This window comes from Anopheles marshallii, chromosome 2 (assembly GCF_943734725.1).
Source record: "Anopheles marshallii chromosome 2, idAnoMarsDA_429_01, whole genome shotgun sequence".
NCBI classification, from domain to species: domain Eukaryota; kingdom Metazoa; phylum Arthropoda; class Insecta; order Diptera; family Culicidae; genus Anopheles; species Anopheles marshallii.
In genome coordinates, this window is record NC_071326.1 from 73282301 (window position 1) to 73300152 (window position 17852).

General features: G+C 46.5%; 6 protein-coding genes across 6 annotated transcripts; 3 read left to right on the forward strand and 3 right to left on the reverse strand.

Moving 5' to 3' along the window:
- Positions 1-352: 352 nt before the first annotated feature.
- Positions 353-3911, forward strand: LOC128707758 (importin-9). Its single transcript, XM_053802717.1, has 7 exons — positions 353-476; positions 541-794; positions 871-1303; positions 1366-2167; positions 2247-2412; positions 2481-3618; positions 3706-3911. The coding sequence occupies exons 1-7, from the start codon at positions 353-355 to the stop codon at positions 3909-3911; spliced, it is 3123 nt and encodes a 1040-aa protein (XP_053658692.1).
- A 1359-nt stretch (positions 3912-5270) lies between these two features.
- On the reverse strand, positions 5271-6596 carry LOC128706720 (uncharacterized protein CG16817). Its single transcript, XM_053801663.1, has 4 exons — positions 6562-6596; positions 5907-5990; positions 5477-5736; positions 5271-5413 (listed from the first exon to the last, which is right to left on the reverse strand). Exons 1-4 carry the CDS (start codon positions 6594-6596, stop codon positions 5271-5273), a joined length of 522 nt encoding a protein of 173 aa, XP_053657638.1.
- Positions 6597-7984: 1388 nt separating this feature from the next.
- Positions 7985-9504, forward strand: LOC128718080 (kynurenine aminotransferase). Its single transcript, XM_053811754.1, has 3 exons — positions 7985-8118; positions 8210-8597; positions 8674-9504. The coding sequence occupies exons 1-3, from the start codon at positions 7985-7987 to the stop codon at positions 9502-9504; spliced, it is 1353 nt and encodes a 450-aa protein (XP_053667729.1).
- A 176-nt stretch (positions 9505-9680) lies between these two features.
- LOC128709644 (cytochrome c oxidase subunit 5A, mitochondrial) lies at positions 9681-10187 on the reverse strand. Its single transcript, XM_053804649.1, has one exon. The coding sequence runs from the start codon at positions 10185-10187 to the stop codon at positions 9726-9728; it is 462 nt and encodes a 153-aa protein (XP_053660624.1). The 3' UTR covers positions 9681-9725.
- Positions 10188-10548: 361 nt separating this feature from the next.
- On the reverse strand, positions 10549-11623 carry LOC128708390 (syntaxin-18). Its single transcript, XM_053803367.1, has 2 exons — positions 10808-11623; positions 10549-10737 (listed from the first exon to the last, which is right to left on the reverse strand). Exons 1-2 carry the CDS (start codon positions 11621-11623, stop codon positions 10549-10551), a joined length of 1005 nt encoding a protein of 334 aa, XP_053659342.1.
- Positions 11624-14134: 2511 nt separating this feature from the next.
- On the forward strand, positions 14135-16037 carry LOC128710424 (transketolase-like protein 2). Its single transcript, XM_053805478.1, has 3 exons — positions 14135-15497; positions 15563-15789; positions 15860-16037. Exons 1-3 carry the CDS (start codon positions 14160-14162, stop codon positions 16035-16037), a joined length of 1743 nt encoding a protein of 580 aa, XP_053661453.1. The 5' UTR covers positions 14135-14159.
- The last annotated feature ends 1815 nt before the right edge of the window (positions 16038-17852 follow it).

Consider the following 17852-nt stretch of genomic DNA (forward strand, 5'->3'; position numbering starts at 1 on the left):
TTTCCTATGGCAAAGTCAAGGTTCGCATATAACTCGAACCTGTTCGAAAATTCCTTTCGACAGTCCGCATTGCGTAAATAAAATAATTTGTACGATATTTTTGTTAATATTATTTACTATACTTATTTCCTGGAATGCAAACCCCACCCTCAAGAACAGTCTTCTTCAAGCATTTTTCTTGGTCTCCGCTAGTTCAGATCCGTAGTTTGACAGTTCTTTCAGCAGTGAAAAGCCGGGAAAATATTTTGATTTGGACGCATCGAAAAAAAAAAACCACGAGGCTTTCCAGCGTACATTTACTGCAGCACCGACCTGGTATTGTGTTGTGTACAGTGGTGTCGACATTGTGAAAATGGCACAGAATTCGGACGCCGTGAAGCAGGCGATGTTTGAGGAGCTGGAGAAGATATTACACCCCGATTCGGAGCAGCGTAAATCTGCAGAAGCTCGGCTGGCGCAGCTCAAGTTTACCGAATGTAAGTAGGTGCGAGCAAGGGTAGAACTTGTTGGTTTAATGACGGTTCCACGGAATATCCACAGGGTACGGAGTGATTTTGGCCGAGTTTACTATCGAACAGCAGATACACATTGGTTTACGACAGTTGGCATCCGTAATGCTGAAACAGTACGTCAACGATTGCTGGGCCGATGGGAATGACGACGACGTTGTTGGTGACCAATCTGATGTTGGTGGCGGTGCTGCTAGTACAACACCAGCCCTGCTAGCGAATGATGAAGCAAAGCGCAGGATAAAACAGATTCTACCGGAGGGTCTGTACGATCAAAACAGCAAGGTAAGCGCATAACATTCAAACCGGTTCTTTTGTTTCACGAATAGAGTTTATCACAAAGTCTATATTGCTGTCCTAGATTCGATCGGTCGTAGCTTACTGCATAGCCAACATTGCACTGTACGATTGGCCAGGAGACTGGCAGGAATTGTTCGACGTCATTGTCAAGTGTCTGAGCGGCACGGAAAACTCCGTAGATGGAGCGATGAAAGTGTTGGCCGAATTTACACTCGAGCTGGATCGACAGGTCGGCGAAGTGGCTCCGTTGATCCTTTCGGAGGTGTATCGGATTTTTACAGCCGCCAACCAGTACAACGTAACGGCGCGCAAGTATGCGGTGGAAATACTGTACTCGTTGTTACGAAGCATCAACACAAACATTGAAACGCGCCAGGAAAAGTTCGCCATCTTGAACCCGGTGCTGCCAAACTTTATGCAGCGTTTAATCGAAGGTTTAACGGCACCGAACGGTCCCCACAGCAGCTTCCCGCTGAAGACGCAAATAATAAAAAGTAAGCTTATCGCCACTAATTACCGCCTTGCCGCCATATTTAATCATTTTGTTTATTTGCAGTTCTGAAGTACATGATTTCCGACATGTCCAAGTTCGTGCAACCGTACGTGGGTACAATCTTACCGACGATCTGGCAGTTGCTAACGCAACTCGCTGACTTTTACGTGAAGGTCGTCGTGAACGAAATCGAGGCAGCTCCATTTAACGGTACCGAACAGGATGAGGACGTAGTGGATGATTTTGTGCAGATGATATTGCAAATATTCGAGTTTGTGCACACGATCATCGAGATGAAAAAGTACAAGACAGCGATCATGAATGTGCTGACCGATCTCGTGTACATTACCGTGCTGTACATGCAGATCACGGAGGAACAGGCCCGCCAATGGCTAGAAGATCCGGAAAAGTTTGTCGACGATGAGGACGAGCAAGGTGTCGAGTTTACGATACGTGTGACGGCACATGACGTACTGTTGATAGTGGGCCGGGAGTATGAAAAACAGCTGCTGCCTTGTTTCACCGAAGCGCTCGGAAAGCATAGTGCTGTCGCGGAGGTGGATCGCAATGCGGGCAACCCACACTGGTGGAAAATACACGAATCGTCCATGCTGGCGGTCGGTTCCTTCAAGGACATGATCGTGGAAAGCCCGGCCAGCTTCGACATGGGACAGTATTTGGCACTGATCAAGATGTTGATGGAGAGTCAAGCGTCGCCATATCTGCTAGGCCGATGTTTGTGGCTATTGAGCCGGTTTTGCGAATGCGATATTCTACGGCAACCTTTCATGGAGCAGATTGTCAACGCGACGGTCGACAGCCTATCGGTGGATAAACCGATTGTGCTGAGAATCATGGCCGCGCGGTAAGAGCGAGCAGAAAACAGAGCAGTTTGAGTACAGTCATAAGTAATGTTGCTTTCCTTCTCCTTTGTTCTCGCGTAGAGCGATTTATGGATTCTGCAGCAACCTGAAGGACAACAAGGACGAACGTCACGTGCTAATACAGTCAAAGATGGAACATTTCTTCGATGGATTGGTTGGATTGTTTGAACAATCGCAAAACACAGTGCTTGGTTTGCTGTTGGAAGCATTAAGTGCGATCATTTCGGTGGGTAGCCTTTTAAAACTTCCTTAGAGTCGAAAACTTTGTAGTGTAATGATTAATTATTCCACCAGTTCGATGCCAACGTTACGGCCACCCTGTGCCCGAAGATAATCAACGTCACGATGAGCGTGTTCCTTAAATATCACGACGATCGTTTCCTGCTGGAGATGGTGCAGGATGTGTTCAAGATCCTTTCGCAGAACCCATTCTGTTTGCTACCGCTTCAAGATCGCATCATCCCGACGATCGTGAACATCTTCAACCACGACCAGGCGGCACCAGGCAAGCAAACACTTTCGCCCGAAATAGCGCTCGATGTGTTGCAAACGCTGGTGAAGAATTCCCAGGCACCGTTGAGCGATGCCATGATCGAAAGCGCCTTCCCGTCCGCTGTCCATTGCATACTGCGTGCCGAAGATCACTCGGTCATGCAGGCGGGCGGTGAGTGTTTGCGATCGTTCTTGAACATATCACCGGAGCAGATCTGTCGCTACAAGAATGGGGAGGGTCTGAACTATGTGCTGCAGGTCACTACAATGCTGCTCAATCCGATGAACACGGAATCGACCGCATCGTTTATTGGCCGGCTGGTTATTACCATCATCACGAAGGTGGGAAACCTGCTGGGCGACTCCGTTGATCTGTTACTTAAGGCGGTGCTGAGCAAGATGCAACTGGTGAAAAGTCTCAATGTTATCATGAGCCTCGTCACCATTTTTGCCCATTTAATTCTGCTCCAGCTCGATGCAGTGATGAACTTTCTCAGCACGGTCCCGGGACCTACGGGAGAGACGGCCATGAGCTTCGTGCTGGCCAACTGGCTCAGCAGGCAGCACCTGTTTTATGGACAGTACGAACGGAAGGTAACCACACTGGCGCTTTGCAAGCTCTTCGAACACGGTGTCACCACGATGGACGATCGGTTGAACAATGTCGTGATCAAAGAGGTGTTACCGGTGGACTCTGTCAATCCCCGTCGTACACGATCGACCACCATCAAAACGATGTGGGTCGATACACCGGTGTTGGTTAAAATATTCAAACTGTTGCTACACGAGCTGGGCAGTTTGTACGAAGCTAAGGAAGCGTATACCAAGAATCTGGATAGCGGGGACGACGAAAACAGTTCGAGCGATGACGAGACGGACGTTAGTGTCGATAGTGCTGGCAAGATTTCGTTCCATACGCTGCTAACGCATATGGACGAAGGTAAGCAGGCAAAAATCTGCTTAAGAAGTGACCTAATCCCCCCCTGATTTCCAAATTTCTATTTTCCTTCCTATCTGGGTGATTTAGGCGAGGAGGACGAGGAGGAGGACGAAGATGATCGGCAACTGATGGCAGAACTGATGCAGGATCCAATCTTCCAGTGCGATACGATGGAGTATTTGAACAAGTTTTTGAACAGCTTCACCCAGCATGATAATTTCGTTGCGTTCTTGGGGAAAATTGACGACGCGGAAAAAAGAATACTGGAAACGGTACACGTCCCGCCAATGTAAAGAATGTTCCTTTCAGGCCACACCGGGCGTAAAACGGCCTTTCAATGAAGAAACGGCCATTTTCATGTAATCATTTTCATCGTCTGCAGTGAGGAACTCAAGCTCGCTACAAAGCGTCATTGTTTATTTTTGTGCATTATATATCAACTCCTTTATTCGTTATTTTATGTGATTCTATTTCGAAAATATACACTAATTGCATAGCGATTAGCGATGTGCATAATGGGTGAGTTAAATCTCCACAAAGAGCTATAACTCATTTACGATGTAACTTGCACACAGAGCTCTTTTGCTTTCCTTTGATTCGCCTACGTACCTGCGAATCTGCTATAGTTGAGTTGGTAGTGTATGCAACTCTTTACGGCTACTATCAACCCCATCACACAGTGAGTGAGTTATTCTCGTTCTCGTGAGTGAATCACTGCAGAGTTAATAACTCATTCAAGAGTTGCTTATCGATACCAACTCACCTATTCCGGGCTCGGCAAGGTAGCGTTTACTCCGAAAAATAACTCTTAAAAGCGTGGATGTAGAAGCTAACTTTTTGGTGAAACTCATTCACGCTGAGTCAATATATCTGATTGAATTCCTGTTCCCATCACTACTCACTGAAGACTTAATTCTTTCTTATGACTCACTCACTGTGATTCAATTCATTTTAGTGATTGTTTGCTGTTAAGTGTTTAATTTAAAGAAAATATGCCTACGCTGACTGACATTCGGGCTTAAAACAGCGAAGACAATTTTCGGAAAACCGTTGCAGTCCAACACGTGGGCCGAAAATCCAAGACATCAAAGAAAAAAACTGCAAGCAAATATGTTATCTTTCGTCTCAAAACTCCATTTGGTTGTATTTTTTGTTTGTTTTGACTTCAATACGAGTTTTGTCGGTTGGTTGTTTAAGGATAATTTCTATAGTATTATTGTATGGAACACTCTCTCTCTCACTCCCTCTCTCCGTCGCCCCCCTTATTCACTTCCATCATTTCTTATGTTTCCCATTTCCGTAGTGTGTATCCTTTTTCCCTGCCACCAAGTGGAGAAGAGCGCCATTTTGATCCTTTACTCCTACACCCTTTCCTATTAACTGTGTGTCTCTAAGTGTATGTGTGTGTATGCTGTCCGAGAGCCGGCGGTTCTTGCCACTCCAACAACCGTACCTAATTCTAGCTGATGACGCTGCTTGAAGAGATGGCGAATGTAAACAAAACACGCTCTACACGGCACGCAATTTATCCCAATTGCATTCCATATACGACACAGACGCGCAACGTACGTATGGGCGGGTTGGGCAGGGTGGTAGGTTGCAGCTACACGGGCAGGGGGGGTATGCGTGACGTTCGAAAGCGGGGTCAGAATTTAAGAATCCGTCAGCCCCGGGATGCTTTCGTCGTCCGAGTCACCCTCCGGCTCATCACTTAAATCGTCGAAGGATAGTTCATTCTTGTTTTCGGACGATGTCATCCGCAGCAAGTCTGCCAGATCGACGTTATTTCCTGTAACTAGCGTGGAATTCCATCTCTCTTAATGAATATGTTGAGGCTAAGGCATGTTTGGGTGCTTACCTTCTTCGTCATTGGAACCTTCGTCCTCCCATCGGTTAAAGTCCACCTTCAGCCAGTGTGGTTTGGTCTTGTCTTTCAACAGCCGTGGCCAGTAAGGTGTCTGAGAATCCGCTTTGGCAATGACAAATTCGATGCAACGTTTGATATTCTTGGTTGCGACCTTTTCCGGATTGATTTTTCCGTAAAACTCAACATTTAATTCATATTTTTTCCCTTCCGGCTTTCCGACTCCGCTAAACACCAACGATTCATCGGTGAATCTGTAACGCAGAAACAAACACAAAAACAACACTTTAAACAGGGACACGAATCAGACACCGGGACGCACATTCATGCGTCGCGACGGTACGAAATAGAGGTGCACTATTTTTGTACACCGTCGGTTCGCGTTTCTCGAATAAACGCTGGTTACTATAGCTACACAACTTACTTGATCTCCGGCTCGGTGCATTCTACGTTTAACGTTAGATATATGACATCGCTTCTTTGAGCCCAGACGGCGGGTGGTGGCACACTGCGGTACGCGTGGAGAAGGGAGGAAAACATGAAAAAGAAACAGAACCACGGTCATGCGGTTCGAAAAAAAAATATGCAAAACCGATTAGATTTTTAAACTGTTCCTGCAAACACTCGGTGCGTATGGAATTGGGAGAGGCACAAGTTATGGCCAATTTTGTGTGAGTGTGTTTGTGTACGGTGGCGCTACATGTTTATGTCTTTCTTCCCTGCACAGTGCTCCCGGTTCAGCATGCCGCAAATCGGACGCGCGGGGTCTCAACCTTTACCCGCCACAACTTTTCCCTACAATACCCCTGTGTTCCCGTTCCCCAAACCCTGCCAGAACAACGAAAGGCGTATTCGAACAATCGATAAAAATGGACGCCGGGTCAAACGGAAAGGGGTCATGGCGTGGAAGAATGACGGCACAGAATACACTAGAGCAGGAATATACATACATCCACACATACGCAAACACACATTACAACGGGGTGGCGCATATCCTAGCGATGGAAGAAACCTCGTTGTTTTATCGCGTCCGCGTACGCCTTTAAAGCCACACCAATGTGAACCAACACAGTACTTACGCTGTTTCCGAAGTCATATTAACGTCTTTTGTCATTAACCGGTGCGCTTTTTACTTGTAAGTCAGAAAGGCGTGCAAAACGGGACTTCCGCTCGTGCCGAACCTTGCGTTAGAACGTTTTTCTTTTTCGCCAAAAGACTGTCGAGTTCTCCGCTCTTCACCGCTTCGCTGCCAAGGAAATCTTCACTCAAATCAACTCCAACACGTGCGTTTTTCAGTACGTAATCCGGTCGTGCAACTTTTATGCCTGCTTGTGGTCTTTCTGACGGGGTGTGTTTGCACCGTGCGTACAATGGAAACTGAGAAAAGACATCCGTCCGGAAGTGTTCAACCACTAGCTTGCGGTTGGTTTATTCTACATATGTTCAGTACCCAGCGTCCGTTTGAACGTGCAACTTTACTGAGAATAAAACGATGAGAATCGTTTGTGGAAAAAAATTAGTCTGAAAATTTGCTGCAAATGATGTCGAAAAATATGGTATGGCCTATTAACCGACTAGAGGGGCGTCCCGGTGGTGTATTTGGCAGTGGTGGTAGTCTTTATACGACAGAACCGATTCAAAATTCCACGCGAACCTGACTTGGCTATTCCGCTACGGGTAAATAAAGCCAATATAAAAATAAAGCAAAATAAAGAAAACCAGAAATGGCAAGTCTAGACCTAATAAACTTTTTGTTCCAGTAAAGAAGGATTAATGACTGGAAGAAATGATATTTTTCGAGAGATTCATTATAAGTTTCAATTATTTTTGAGTTATAATTCAAAGTTCCATTTCCAATCGGTTTTACAGCCCCCCAGTTTGAAGTGAATATTTTTTGGTTTTCATTGAATTTAACGCAAAATCGTTGGCAAATATTTGATCCATGCGGCACAAACCCTGACCCTTATCATTCGGTTTACTTTACTTTGGACTCCCTAACAACGGTTGAAACTATTGTTGGACGAATCTGATTCATATTCCAGCATGAATCTTTGAATGAATGACTCTTAATCTGCATTTCAAAGAATAACGAATATTTAACGATTCCTCCAATTCCGTCCTATATTTTTCCTCATAATTCAAACTGCTGCAAAGATTCAAAGAGAATGACTCCTCACGAATTGCTCATATCAATGACTCTGCTCAAAAGAGTCATTCATTACTTTGTTCTCAACTTCAGATAGTATCGAAATGTTTATGTAGATTTCAACGCTTCTCCAAAGCAAAACCAAAGATAAGTTACGCAAAACACACAAGACACCCCCAAAAAAAACCACAACTGGTTCACCGCAATGATGACGACGCTGATAATCGCGAAGATAGTTGCGCGCCTGTCTTATTAGCAGGCGCCCCATCGCAGACTGTGCGCGTGGTGTGATTATTTTTTCCTTTGTTTCTTTTTAAATCATATTCTTCCTCAAAATTGCCATATAAACACACTGAATGCTCTGTCATCGAACACCGTTCCTGGGGCATTTTGCTCGGCAGTACGCTCGCTCACTAACGGCAAGAACGATGTCAACAAATAATAAGTTTGACCTTCCTGCGCGATATCAAGGTGCGACAAAGAGTGTGTGGTAAGTTTTGGCAAACAGGGAAATGGATCAAGTTCCCACGGACGTCAACAGGTTGGCTGCATCGGAAGTTACGGCATCCGTATTTTTCCAGGGTGGAGTATATTCAGCTGGCGCTGCAATACAAACCGCTTAATCTTGGCCAAGGATTCCCGGACTATCATGCACCCAAGTATGCGCTGAATGCGTTGGCCGCCGCGGCCAATAGTCCAGATCCGTTGGCGAACCAGTATACGCGTGGTTTCGGTCATCCGCGACTCGTGCAGGCATTGAGCCGGATGTATTCGGGATTGGTTGGTCGCACGATTAATCCGCTCAGCGAGATACTGGTGACGGTTGGCGCGTACGAAGCACTGTACGCAACGATTCAAGGTCATGTGGATGAAGGGGACGAAGTCATCATAATTGAACCTTTCTTCGATTGCTACGAACCGATGGTGAAAGCTGCTGGCGGTGTGGCTCGTTTCATTCCTTTGGTACCGGTAAGAAATATGCAGCGAGATGGCCAGAAATTTGATATTTTTTCAAGGAAATTTTTTTTTTTCTCAATATCCCAAGACACAAACCGGTCGGACAATATCTTCGGATGATTGGAAGCTGGATCCGATCGAGCTGGCCAAACTGTTCAACGAGAAAACGAAAATGATCATTATCAATACGCCCCATAACCCGCTGGGAAAGGTCATGAGTCGGCAGGAACTGGAAATGGTTGGGGATTTGTGCAAGCAGTGGAACGTCCTTTGCGTGTCGGACGAGGTCTACGAACACATGGTGTACGCACCGTACCAGCACGTGCGTATATGCACGCTGCCGGATATGTGGGAACGCACGATCACGATCGGTTCGGCGGGAAAAACGTTCTCGCTGACCGGCTGGAAGATCGGTTGGGCTTACGGGCCTGAAGCATTGATGCGAAATTTGCAGATGGTGCACCAGAACTGTGTGTATACGTGTGCGACACCGATCCAGGAAGCGATCGCAGTAGGCTTTGAAAAGGAGCTTGATCAGCTGACCAGCCCGGAGTGCTACTTTAACAGCATTTCGACCGAGCTCGTTACGAAGCGAGATTATATGGCGCGTTTCCTTGAGGACATCGGTATGCATCCAACGATACCGCAAGGCGGATACTTTATGGTGGCCGATTGGTCGCAGCTCGCCGATAAGGTTGATCTGTCCCAGGAAACCGATAGGTATCGCGACTATCGCTTCACCAAGTGGATGACCAAAACGGTCGGGCTGCAGGGCATTCCACCGTCCGCGTTCTATAGCGACGAACATAAACCGCTCGGGGAAAATTTCGTGAGGTATTGCTTCTTCAAGCGGGATGACACACTGGAACGTGCCGCAAACATTTTAACCGAATGGAAGGGCAAAACAAAGTCCAACTAAAGCTGTGGTAAACAAAAAAAAAGCAGTTGTAACTGAAAATCATTGCCGTTTTGAATAATAACAATAAACCACAGACACAGGGTTGGTATTCCAATTATGTAACAGCTGGCTGTGTATTTATTTATTATTGACAAAACGACCACGACTAAGCCCACCCGCCCCGGTCGAGGCGGTAAGGGCAACGCACCACACACTCAGGCATGAGGAAATTAAACGAAGATTTAGTGCATGTCGTACACTGATTTCAATGCCAACTCCGGCTGATCGTAGCCCAGCTCCTCTGGTGTGTCGATGCCGAGTTCCGTCAGAGTGGGGCGGATTTCCTGCAGCAGATAGGGGTAGATTTCGTTTGTCTTGTCACCGCACTTGTCCTTCACACCCTCCAGAAAACGGATGGCCAGCGCATAGTCGTTCAGACGACGACACGCCTTGAGCGCGGACACGATAATTTTCGGCTCCGGCACCAAATCCATGCCGAGCAGATCGTTCATCGCCTTTCGTGCCTCCCAGCCATCGATTTCCGGCCGGTTGAAGTATGCCTCGTAGCGGCTATCGAACTCCTCGTCCGTTTCGGTGCTGTGCGAGTGACGCACAACCATCGCACCGACCATCGATTGGCTGTTCTTCAGCCCAGCGGCATTGCGAAGTCCGCCTAACACACGGCCAGCCGCAAAACGGAGCATCTCTGTTGTGGTGCGAAAAAGAGGAATGAATCAAACGGTACGCTCCAGGGGCACAATTAACTCACTCGATATTATTTCACCGGGGAACGGGAAAACTTGCACCGATAATACCAAGTGTTAAGTAATCGAAAGCAAGGCAAAATTTGCACCCTCTTTTCTAGACCACAAACTTTTGACAGCTGACATTTTGTTGTCAAGCAAAAAAGGCATACTTTGACTGGGGAAGGAAAGGCCTTTTCGTCAAATTGTATTAACCTTGCGCAACAGCTGATGAGAAAAAAAGAATGTTTGAGGAATGTTTTTCTTTAAATTCTTCATGCAAACACACGGAAAGTGTGCGACATTTTATGGTCCTTTACGTTTATTCGTTATACCAATCCAGGAAAAGCAACGTAAATGACATCACAATAAAAAAGAATAGTACCCAAACCCGCAGACCGGCATTACGCTGGATTGCTTGCTTTATCTGTTCGTTAGCATCCTTCATGTTTTCGGTCGTTCCTATAACATTCGTAGCAATTCGATCGATATCGGTATTTTGCAGAGTTACCTACGAGTAAAAACAAAAAACGGATGAGTAAGAAAAGCTCGTTCGGCAACTCCCCTCCTTGGCATCTTACCTTCTCGGTGAAGATATCTTGCAACTGTGTTATGTCGGCCACATTGCGCTGGATTTGTTCTACCTCTTCCGACAACCCTTTTAGCTCATTGTAGAGTTGAATATTTTCCGACTCGAACATCTGTATATCTTCCGGACTAAGGTCATTGTTTTCGTAGTCCTCGTACGTGCTGCTATCTTCCAACTCTTCAACTGTTTGCGTGATGGATTTGTCTGCACTGCGAGAGCTGTCCAAATTTTCAACACGACCCGTACTGGGTAAAAGAGGCTCCTTTTCTTGTGGAACAGTCTCCAGCGGTCTTGAGTACGGGTCGGTTTTCATTTTAGGCTGCAGCTTAATGTACTGTAGCGTTTCCATTTGACGCTTGTGACGAAACTGTTTCTGCTCTTGTGCGATCTTGCGTATTCCATTCGCGTACTCATACAAACTATCTATCACGAGACTTAAAAATTCCTTCACCTGCTTATCCGTTTGAAGTGCGGCACATTCGTGCTTTAAACCGGCTATCAACGTCGCCGCATCCGCTAGTGTCTTTTCCGTTTCCCGATCAATTAGGTCGCGTTCTTCGTTCGTCATTTGGGGTGCGGAGTTTTTTAGATGTTCCGCCAGTTGCATGTAGGACACCCGGTTCTCCAGCAGAAAGTTTCTCAGCAACGTGACCTGCTGCTTCAGTGATTTGGCTTTGCCCCATACCTCGGACTGGGTGGATTTCTTTTTCTGCAGTATTCTATTCTTGTCCAGCTGCGGGATACTGTGAGGTGGCAGTTTTAGCCGCACCGTTTTCACGGAGGCTTTGAAAAGGGACGTGATGTCCATGTTTTCGCACTGCTACTGAACCAAAACATCCCCGCTGTCACAATTTTGTTTACGTGTGTCGGCGAAGAAATGGATCGCGTTTACAGTAACATCAGCTGCGATCCAAGTTCGACAATCAAAGTCGACTGAGAATTCAAGATGTTGGAGCCTTTCCTTGCAGTGCTGATGAGGGTTAAAAATAAATTCACACGTGCTAATCTAACTTACTTTTCCGATGTTCTCAACTAGCCTATTTTCTAATAATTCATATGTAAAGGTGTCTTGCCAATTGCTTTAATAAGTCTAATTTCGAAATTTTTTTTCGTTGTCAGATTTCGCGGACAGGAATTCTCGGTATGAGGATTTCTGTATATTGGAAATCCTGTTGCAACCAACGGGGTTTTGTCGTTGGCCAATACTACCAATCCTGTAATCGATGTAGGGGAACTTAGAACGAACGATTCGCCTGTCGGGAAAATGGCAATGGGAAGGATATTTGGACCCTACAACGATTGAATGGGGCGGAAATATCTTCTGGCTGTGATGAATTCATCATTTCCTAAAACTACACACTACACATTCAGCTGAAGATAGCCATGTACAAACAAATATTTGTAAATAGCCTGCTGTTTCGATTGTCACGACGGAGTAATGAGAATTCATTTTTTTATCAACGCTGCGCAATGCGTTGGTAGTTGTGTGTCTATGAAAAGAGCCGGCATGCATTATACGCACATAACCGTTGGTGTTAGTTCCAGCAGCGGAACTACAGTGAGTCTTGACTATTAAGCGGCACAAGAAAGTAACATTTTGTATTTATGAAATAGTTTAATAAAAGTTACGAAATTAAACTATGCTGCTAGCGCATTACAAGAAACAAGTTTATGTTTCATAGCAAAATAACAATGATTCGGCTGAGCCTTTTGGTTTGTAACTCACTGTACGTCGGTGAGCTGGAGCCGTGTGGAGGCACGCATCGAGGGTCGTTCAGTAGAGGTTAAAACTTCATCGTAGTGAGGACATAATCGACAGTGCCCGCAGAGTACCGTTCGAAAATTACATTCTCCTCTAAACCTAGTGAGCATCGAATTCCATAGCAACAACATGCCGACCTACCACAAACCAGAGGCCAAAACCATCCAGGAGCTGAAGGATATTGCCCACAAGCTGCGTATCGATTCGATCAACGCAACGCAAGCGTCAAAATCTGGGTAAGCGAGGGCTTATAGGGAAAAGGGGGTAGAATCGGTGGCAGACAAACACACGAGGCACGAAGCATTCGCGTTTCATCGCGAATCTAGATAAAATGGCTCCGGTTTGTGACAAGTTACAAGCGCAGCAGGCTATAGGGAAGCGAAAAAAAAGAGTAAAGAAGCGAATGAATTTAGCCCTTTCACCGGCTTTCTCGATAACTTTCATAACCGGTGTCGCGTGTATATGTGTGTATGTACGCTTTGATGCCGGTTTCGCGCGGCCACACTGGGCATCCAGAAAGAGAGATGGACTACATAAAACAATATTATGAACCGAAGCGGACTTGTGAGGAAAACACTGTAACTGGCCTTGTAAAATGCTTTTGTTACAAAAAGAGTTACTATTTCTTACATTTGAGAACTCGGGACCGCATAGCCAGTTTCTCATCAAGCTGCCAATGATGGGACCACGTGTATGATCACATATGCACGTGAGGATCGTTGATGAATGCGGGATTTCTAAGTTTACAATTTGAGTCCTATGCGTGTTTCATGCGTCCTTCCTCTGGCAATGTGAAAGGCACAGGTTACTGCGTCGGTGTAGGCACACATTATATTAGAATGTCCTAACCCCGAAATCATTGCGGTGAGTACACTGTATCATGGGGGTTACACACGCCACCAGTAATCGTGCCTCACGGTCGTCAATCGACGATCGAAAACGGCACCGATCGCTTGACGGTCTGAATGGGTATTTTTTTCGAAGGTCAGAAAGAGGTCAAACGGTTTGCCCACTCCACTCCGCTGTCGTCACCGTATCAGGGAGTCCGTATGATTTCAAGTCATGCAGTGAAGTTGGCGTGGAATAAAACACCATACACAACTAAACGCCTGTCTGACAAACAAAAAACCGACTATAAATGACGCAAGGTGCCCTCACACTGCTGATGTCCGCTGTCTTCCGTGCACGGTTCGATTACGTTGCATCCCAAGGATGCCATAAAGTTGCAAAAAGAGCAAAATAAATTCAGTGAGTCAAGTATAAACAATTGATAACCGAGCCCCGCACAATCCAAGTAGCCCGTCACATGTTTTGATGCCCAATGCCGCCGGTTGCTTCTTCAAGGGATAAGATGCTTCTGTTGTTTTTTTTTTTTTTCATTTTACGCACTCAACCGTTACGTGCGGCGATAGGGGGCCGCCCATACTTGAGATTAGTTAGGTTTGATTTGATGTCACTACTGCCTATAGATATTATATCTTTTTGTAGCTTGTTTTTGTTTTATAACATACTCATACAAATATTTCCTTTACCTCTTTACCACACCAGCCATCCAACGTCATGTGCGTCGATTGCGGAAATCATGTCGGTGTTGTTCTTCAACACGATGCGGTATAAACTCTCTGCTCCGCGCGATGCTTCCTCGGATCGGTTCATCCTGTCGAAGGGCCACGCTGCGCCGATCCTGTACGCGGCGTGGGCCGAGGCGGGTTTGTTCCCGGTGGAGGATCTGATGAACCTGCGCAAGATCGACTCGGATCTCGAAGGCCATCCAACGCCCAGGCTGAACTTTATCGACGTCGGCACCGGTTCGCTCGGTCAAGGTGTAGCCGTTGCGTGCGGTATGGCATATGTAGGCAAGAACATCGATAAGGCCGATTATCGTACGTACGTGGTCGTCGGTGACGGTGAGTCGGCCGAAGGTTCGATCTGGGAATCGTTACACTTTGCCGGTTACTACAAGCTGAACAACCTGTGCGTCATCTTCGACGTGAACCGGTTGGGACAGTCGGAGGCGACCTCGCTGCAGCATCAGATGGAAGTGTACCGTAAGCGTTTGGACGCATTCGGCTTCAACGCCATTGTCGTCGATGGACACGACGTGGAGGAACTTTGCAAAGCGTTCTTTGAGGCTGCCTCGACAACCGATCGTCCCACCGCGATCATTGCCAAAACGTTCAAGGGCAAACACTTCCCCAACATTGAAGATCTGGAGAACTGGCACGGAAAGCCGTTGGGTGATGTTGCCGCCGATGTTGTGGCGCATCTGCAAAAATTGATTCGTAACCCGGGCCCAATTGCTCTTGCACCACCATCGCCACAAAAGGAGAACGCTCCAAAGGTGAGCATTAAGGGTATCGAACTTGCCACACCGCCCGCATATCAAATGGGTGAACAGATCGCCACTCGCCTGGCGTACGGTACGGCACTGGCCAAAATCGCGATGAACAATGATCGCGTTATTGCGCTGGACGGTGACACGAAGAACTCTACCTACTCGGACAAGCTGCGCAAAGCGTTCCCGGAGCGCTTCATCGAATGTTTCATTGCGGAGCAAAATCTCGTCGGTGTTGCAATTGGTGCGGCTTGCCGTGACCGTACCGTCGCGTTCGTGTCCACGTTTGCGACCTTTTTCACGCGTGCCTTCGACCAGATTCGCATGGGTGCGATCTCGCAGACGAATGTTAACTTTGTCGGTTCACACTGTGGTGTAAGTATCGGCGAGGATGGACCGAGCCAGATGGGGTTGGAAGACATTGCCATGTTCCGCACGATCCCCGGCAGTACCGTGTTCTATCCGGCCGATGCAGTCAGTACGGAGCGAGCGGTCGAAATGGCTGCCAATACTCCGGGTGTATGTTTCATCCGCACATCGCGTCCCAACACTGCCGTTATCTACGAGAACAATGAGAAATTTGAGGTATTTCACGATTTATGATCGGTCCGAATAGGAAGAGTCACACTGCTGTTTTGTTTATTCCGTAGATTGGAAAATGCAAGGTCGTGAAGCAGAGTGCAAACGATTCTGTATTGCTCATCGGTGCCGGTATTACACTGTACGAAGCACTGAAGGCGGCCGAAGAGCTTGAGAAGAGCGGTATTCACTGTCGCGTGATTGATCCATTCACTGTCAAACCCTTGGACAACGAAGGAATCATCCTGCATGGTGCCCAGTGTGGTGGACGCGTCGTTGTTGTAGAGGATCACTACAAGTAAGCTGGGATGGCGGCATCGTCGAAACCTCATTTGGCTCATTTTATGTTTTATTCTACCCGTAAACAGGCAAGGTGGTCTAGGAGAAGCGGTATTGTCCGCGCTTGCAGAACAGAGGAATTTTGTCGTGAAGCATCTTGGCGTGGATAAGCTGCCTCGTTCCGGTCCGCCTTCCGTGCTCGTGGATATGTTTGGCGTTTCGGCACGTTCCGTTGCAGCCGCAGTACAAGACATCATTAAGATGTAAAAGACCATCTCCGGCCACAACTGGCGAGAAAGTGTGCGTGTGTCTGTACACGCGTTAGAATCTTGCCGATCATGTTGATCGTGGTTGTTTTGATTTAATATTTTGCTTTGCGTATTTTTTTTACTTATTTGTGCTTCATTATAACTTTTCAATTTTCTGCTGCCTTTGGAATGTGGGTGCTTTTTTGGGGGTTTCGAATAATAATAATAATAATACGAGAATTGCTATGAGTAACTAAGTTACTGCTGTTAATCCTCTCTAAATTTCCAGTGGTCTTACATTGTAGATTGTACTGGCCAATAATCATATCCGGTAAGGGAAGGCAAGAGATCGTTGGTCTATCGAGAGCAGTTGTGCGAAATATATTTGTTCAACGAAATGTGAAATGCTATACTACTTTGTTTTGTTCTTTTTTTTTTTGGTAAAGAAATTTATATCCTATCGAAAATAGTGGTGCCAACCGGTTTTCCTACCGTCTGAGAAAAAAAAGAAGCTGCCGATGGGCTGGTTATGTCATGAGAATGACACCGGATAACCCAGCCCATTAAGTCTTTTTAGCTTGTCCAGATGGACAGAGTTAATGTGGTAGGCCCATATTGAGCTGGCGTAGATGCTTTCGTAAGAAAGCCCATATATAAATTAGGAAACGAATATTAAATTGGCTAACAATGACGCTCGACCACGAGCAGTTTCACGAGGAGTCTTCTAGCAGGCTAAAACCTCCAATCGAATATGGTGCCTAATAAGTAAGTAGGTAAAACAGAACTCTTGCCATTACATGCATCGAAATTTTGTAATGTTTAACGGCCTTTTCAAATTTCCGAAATGTGACTCTAAAGTTGCACACCAGATTCAGCCACCATAAACGCATCGCGCTCAAATTGAAAGATTGCGCGCTCTCGCTCTCGCCATTTCTGTACACAAAACCGTTTCATCGCTCCCTGCTGCTGCTGTTTGAAGAAAACTACACACACTGCGCTAACGAACAAAAACGGGAGCTGTGTAAATCGCGGCAGTGCGTGTTCGTTTTCGCGTTGATTGTTTCCGTTTTTTATTGTCGTTTGTGTTTTGTTGTTTTTGAAAGTATTTATCGTGAAATACCTTGCGGTGCTACCGTGCCGTGTTAGTTATCGCGTAAAGTACGCCATACTGTGTGAACCGATCGCACAGTCGAAGCGGTCCCGCAGCCGAACGCCATTGTGTGGCGGAAACCGTCGACGGATACATTGCCGATTGAACAGCGATTTGAATCTTGTCCAATGAATCATTCTGCGGTCGGAAACAGAAGGCACGCGAAGTGATTAACCCGGGAAGACGAAATAATTGGGTAAGTTTGTTGTAAAATTGATGCATCTGTTCATCGGTTAGGGGTCTTGGGAAGGGGTTTGGAGAGGGAATGGAAAGAAGCGGTGGAGGTGTCGCTCTGTTTTCATAAGGCAGTTACGATTGACAGAGATGAAGATATGGAGGAGTGACGAAATAAATATCTCTTGTGCATTTCCTCGGAAGGAAATAGTTGGCTCGGGGTGTGTAGCGGTGTATGGTGGCAAAGGGTAGAGTAAAAGAGGAAAATGCGCCGCGAGCGCGTTATGCCAAGATGTTCCGTTTTCGAACAATCTACCAGCGAAGAGAGCAGTTGGAACAGAGAGAGTTGCCACACATGTTTGTCATCGGGAGCGAGAGCTAGTTTGCTAGAGCAGTGCAATGGTGTTTTCCTGCTGGGGCTGGATGTTCCGTCTGTGGAAATTGCAGCAAAAATAGGCTATAATCGGTTCCGGACCATCCCATGGGTACGCGCCAGGTGAGGATGAGTTG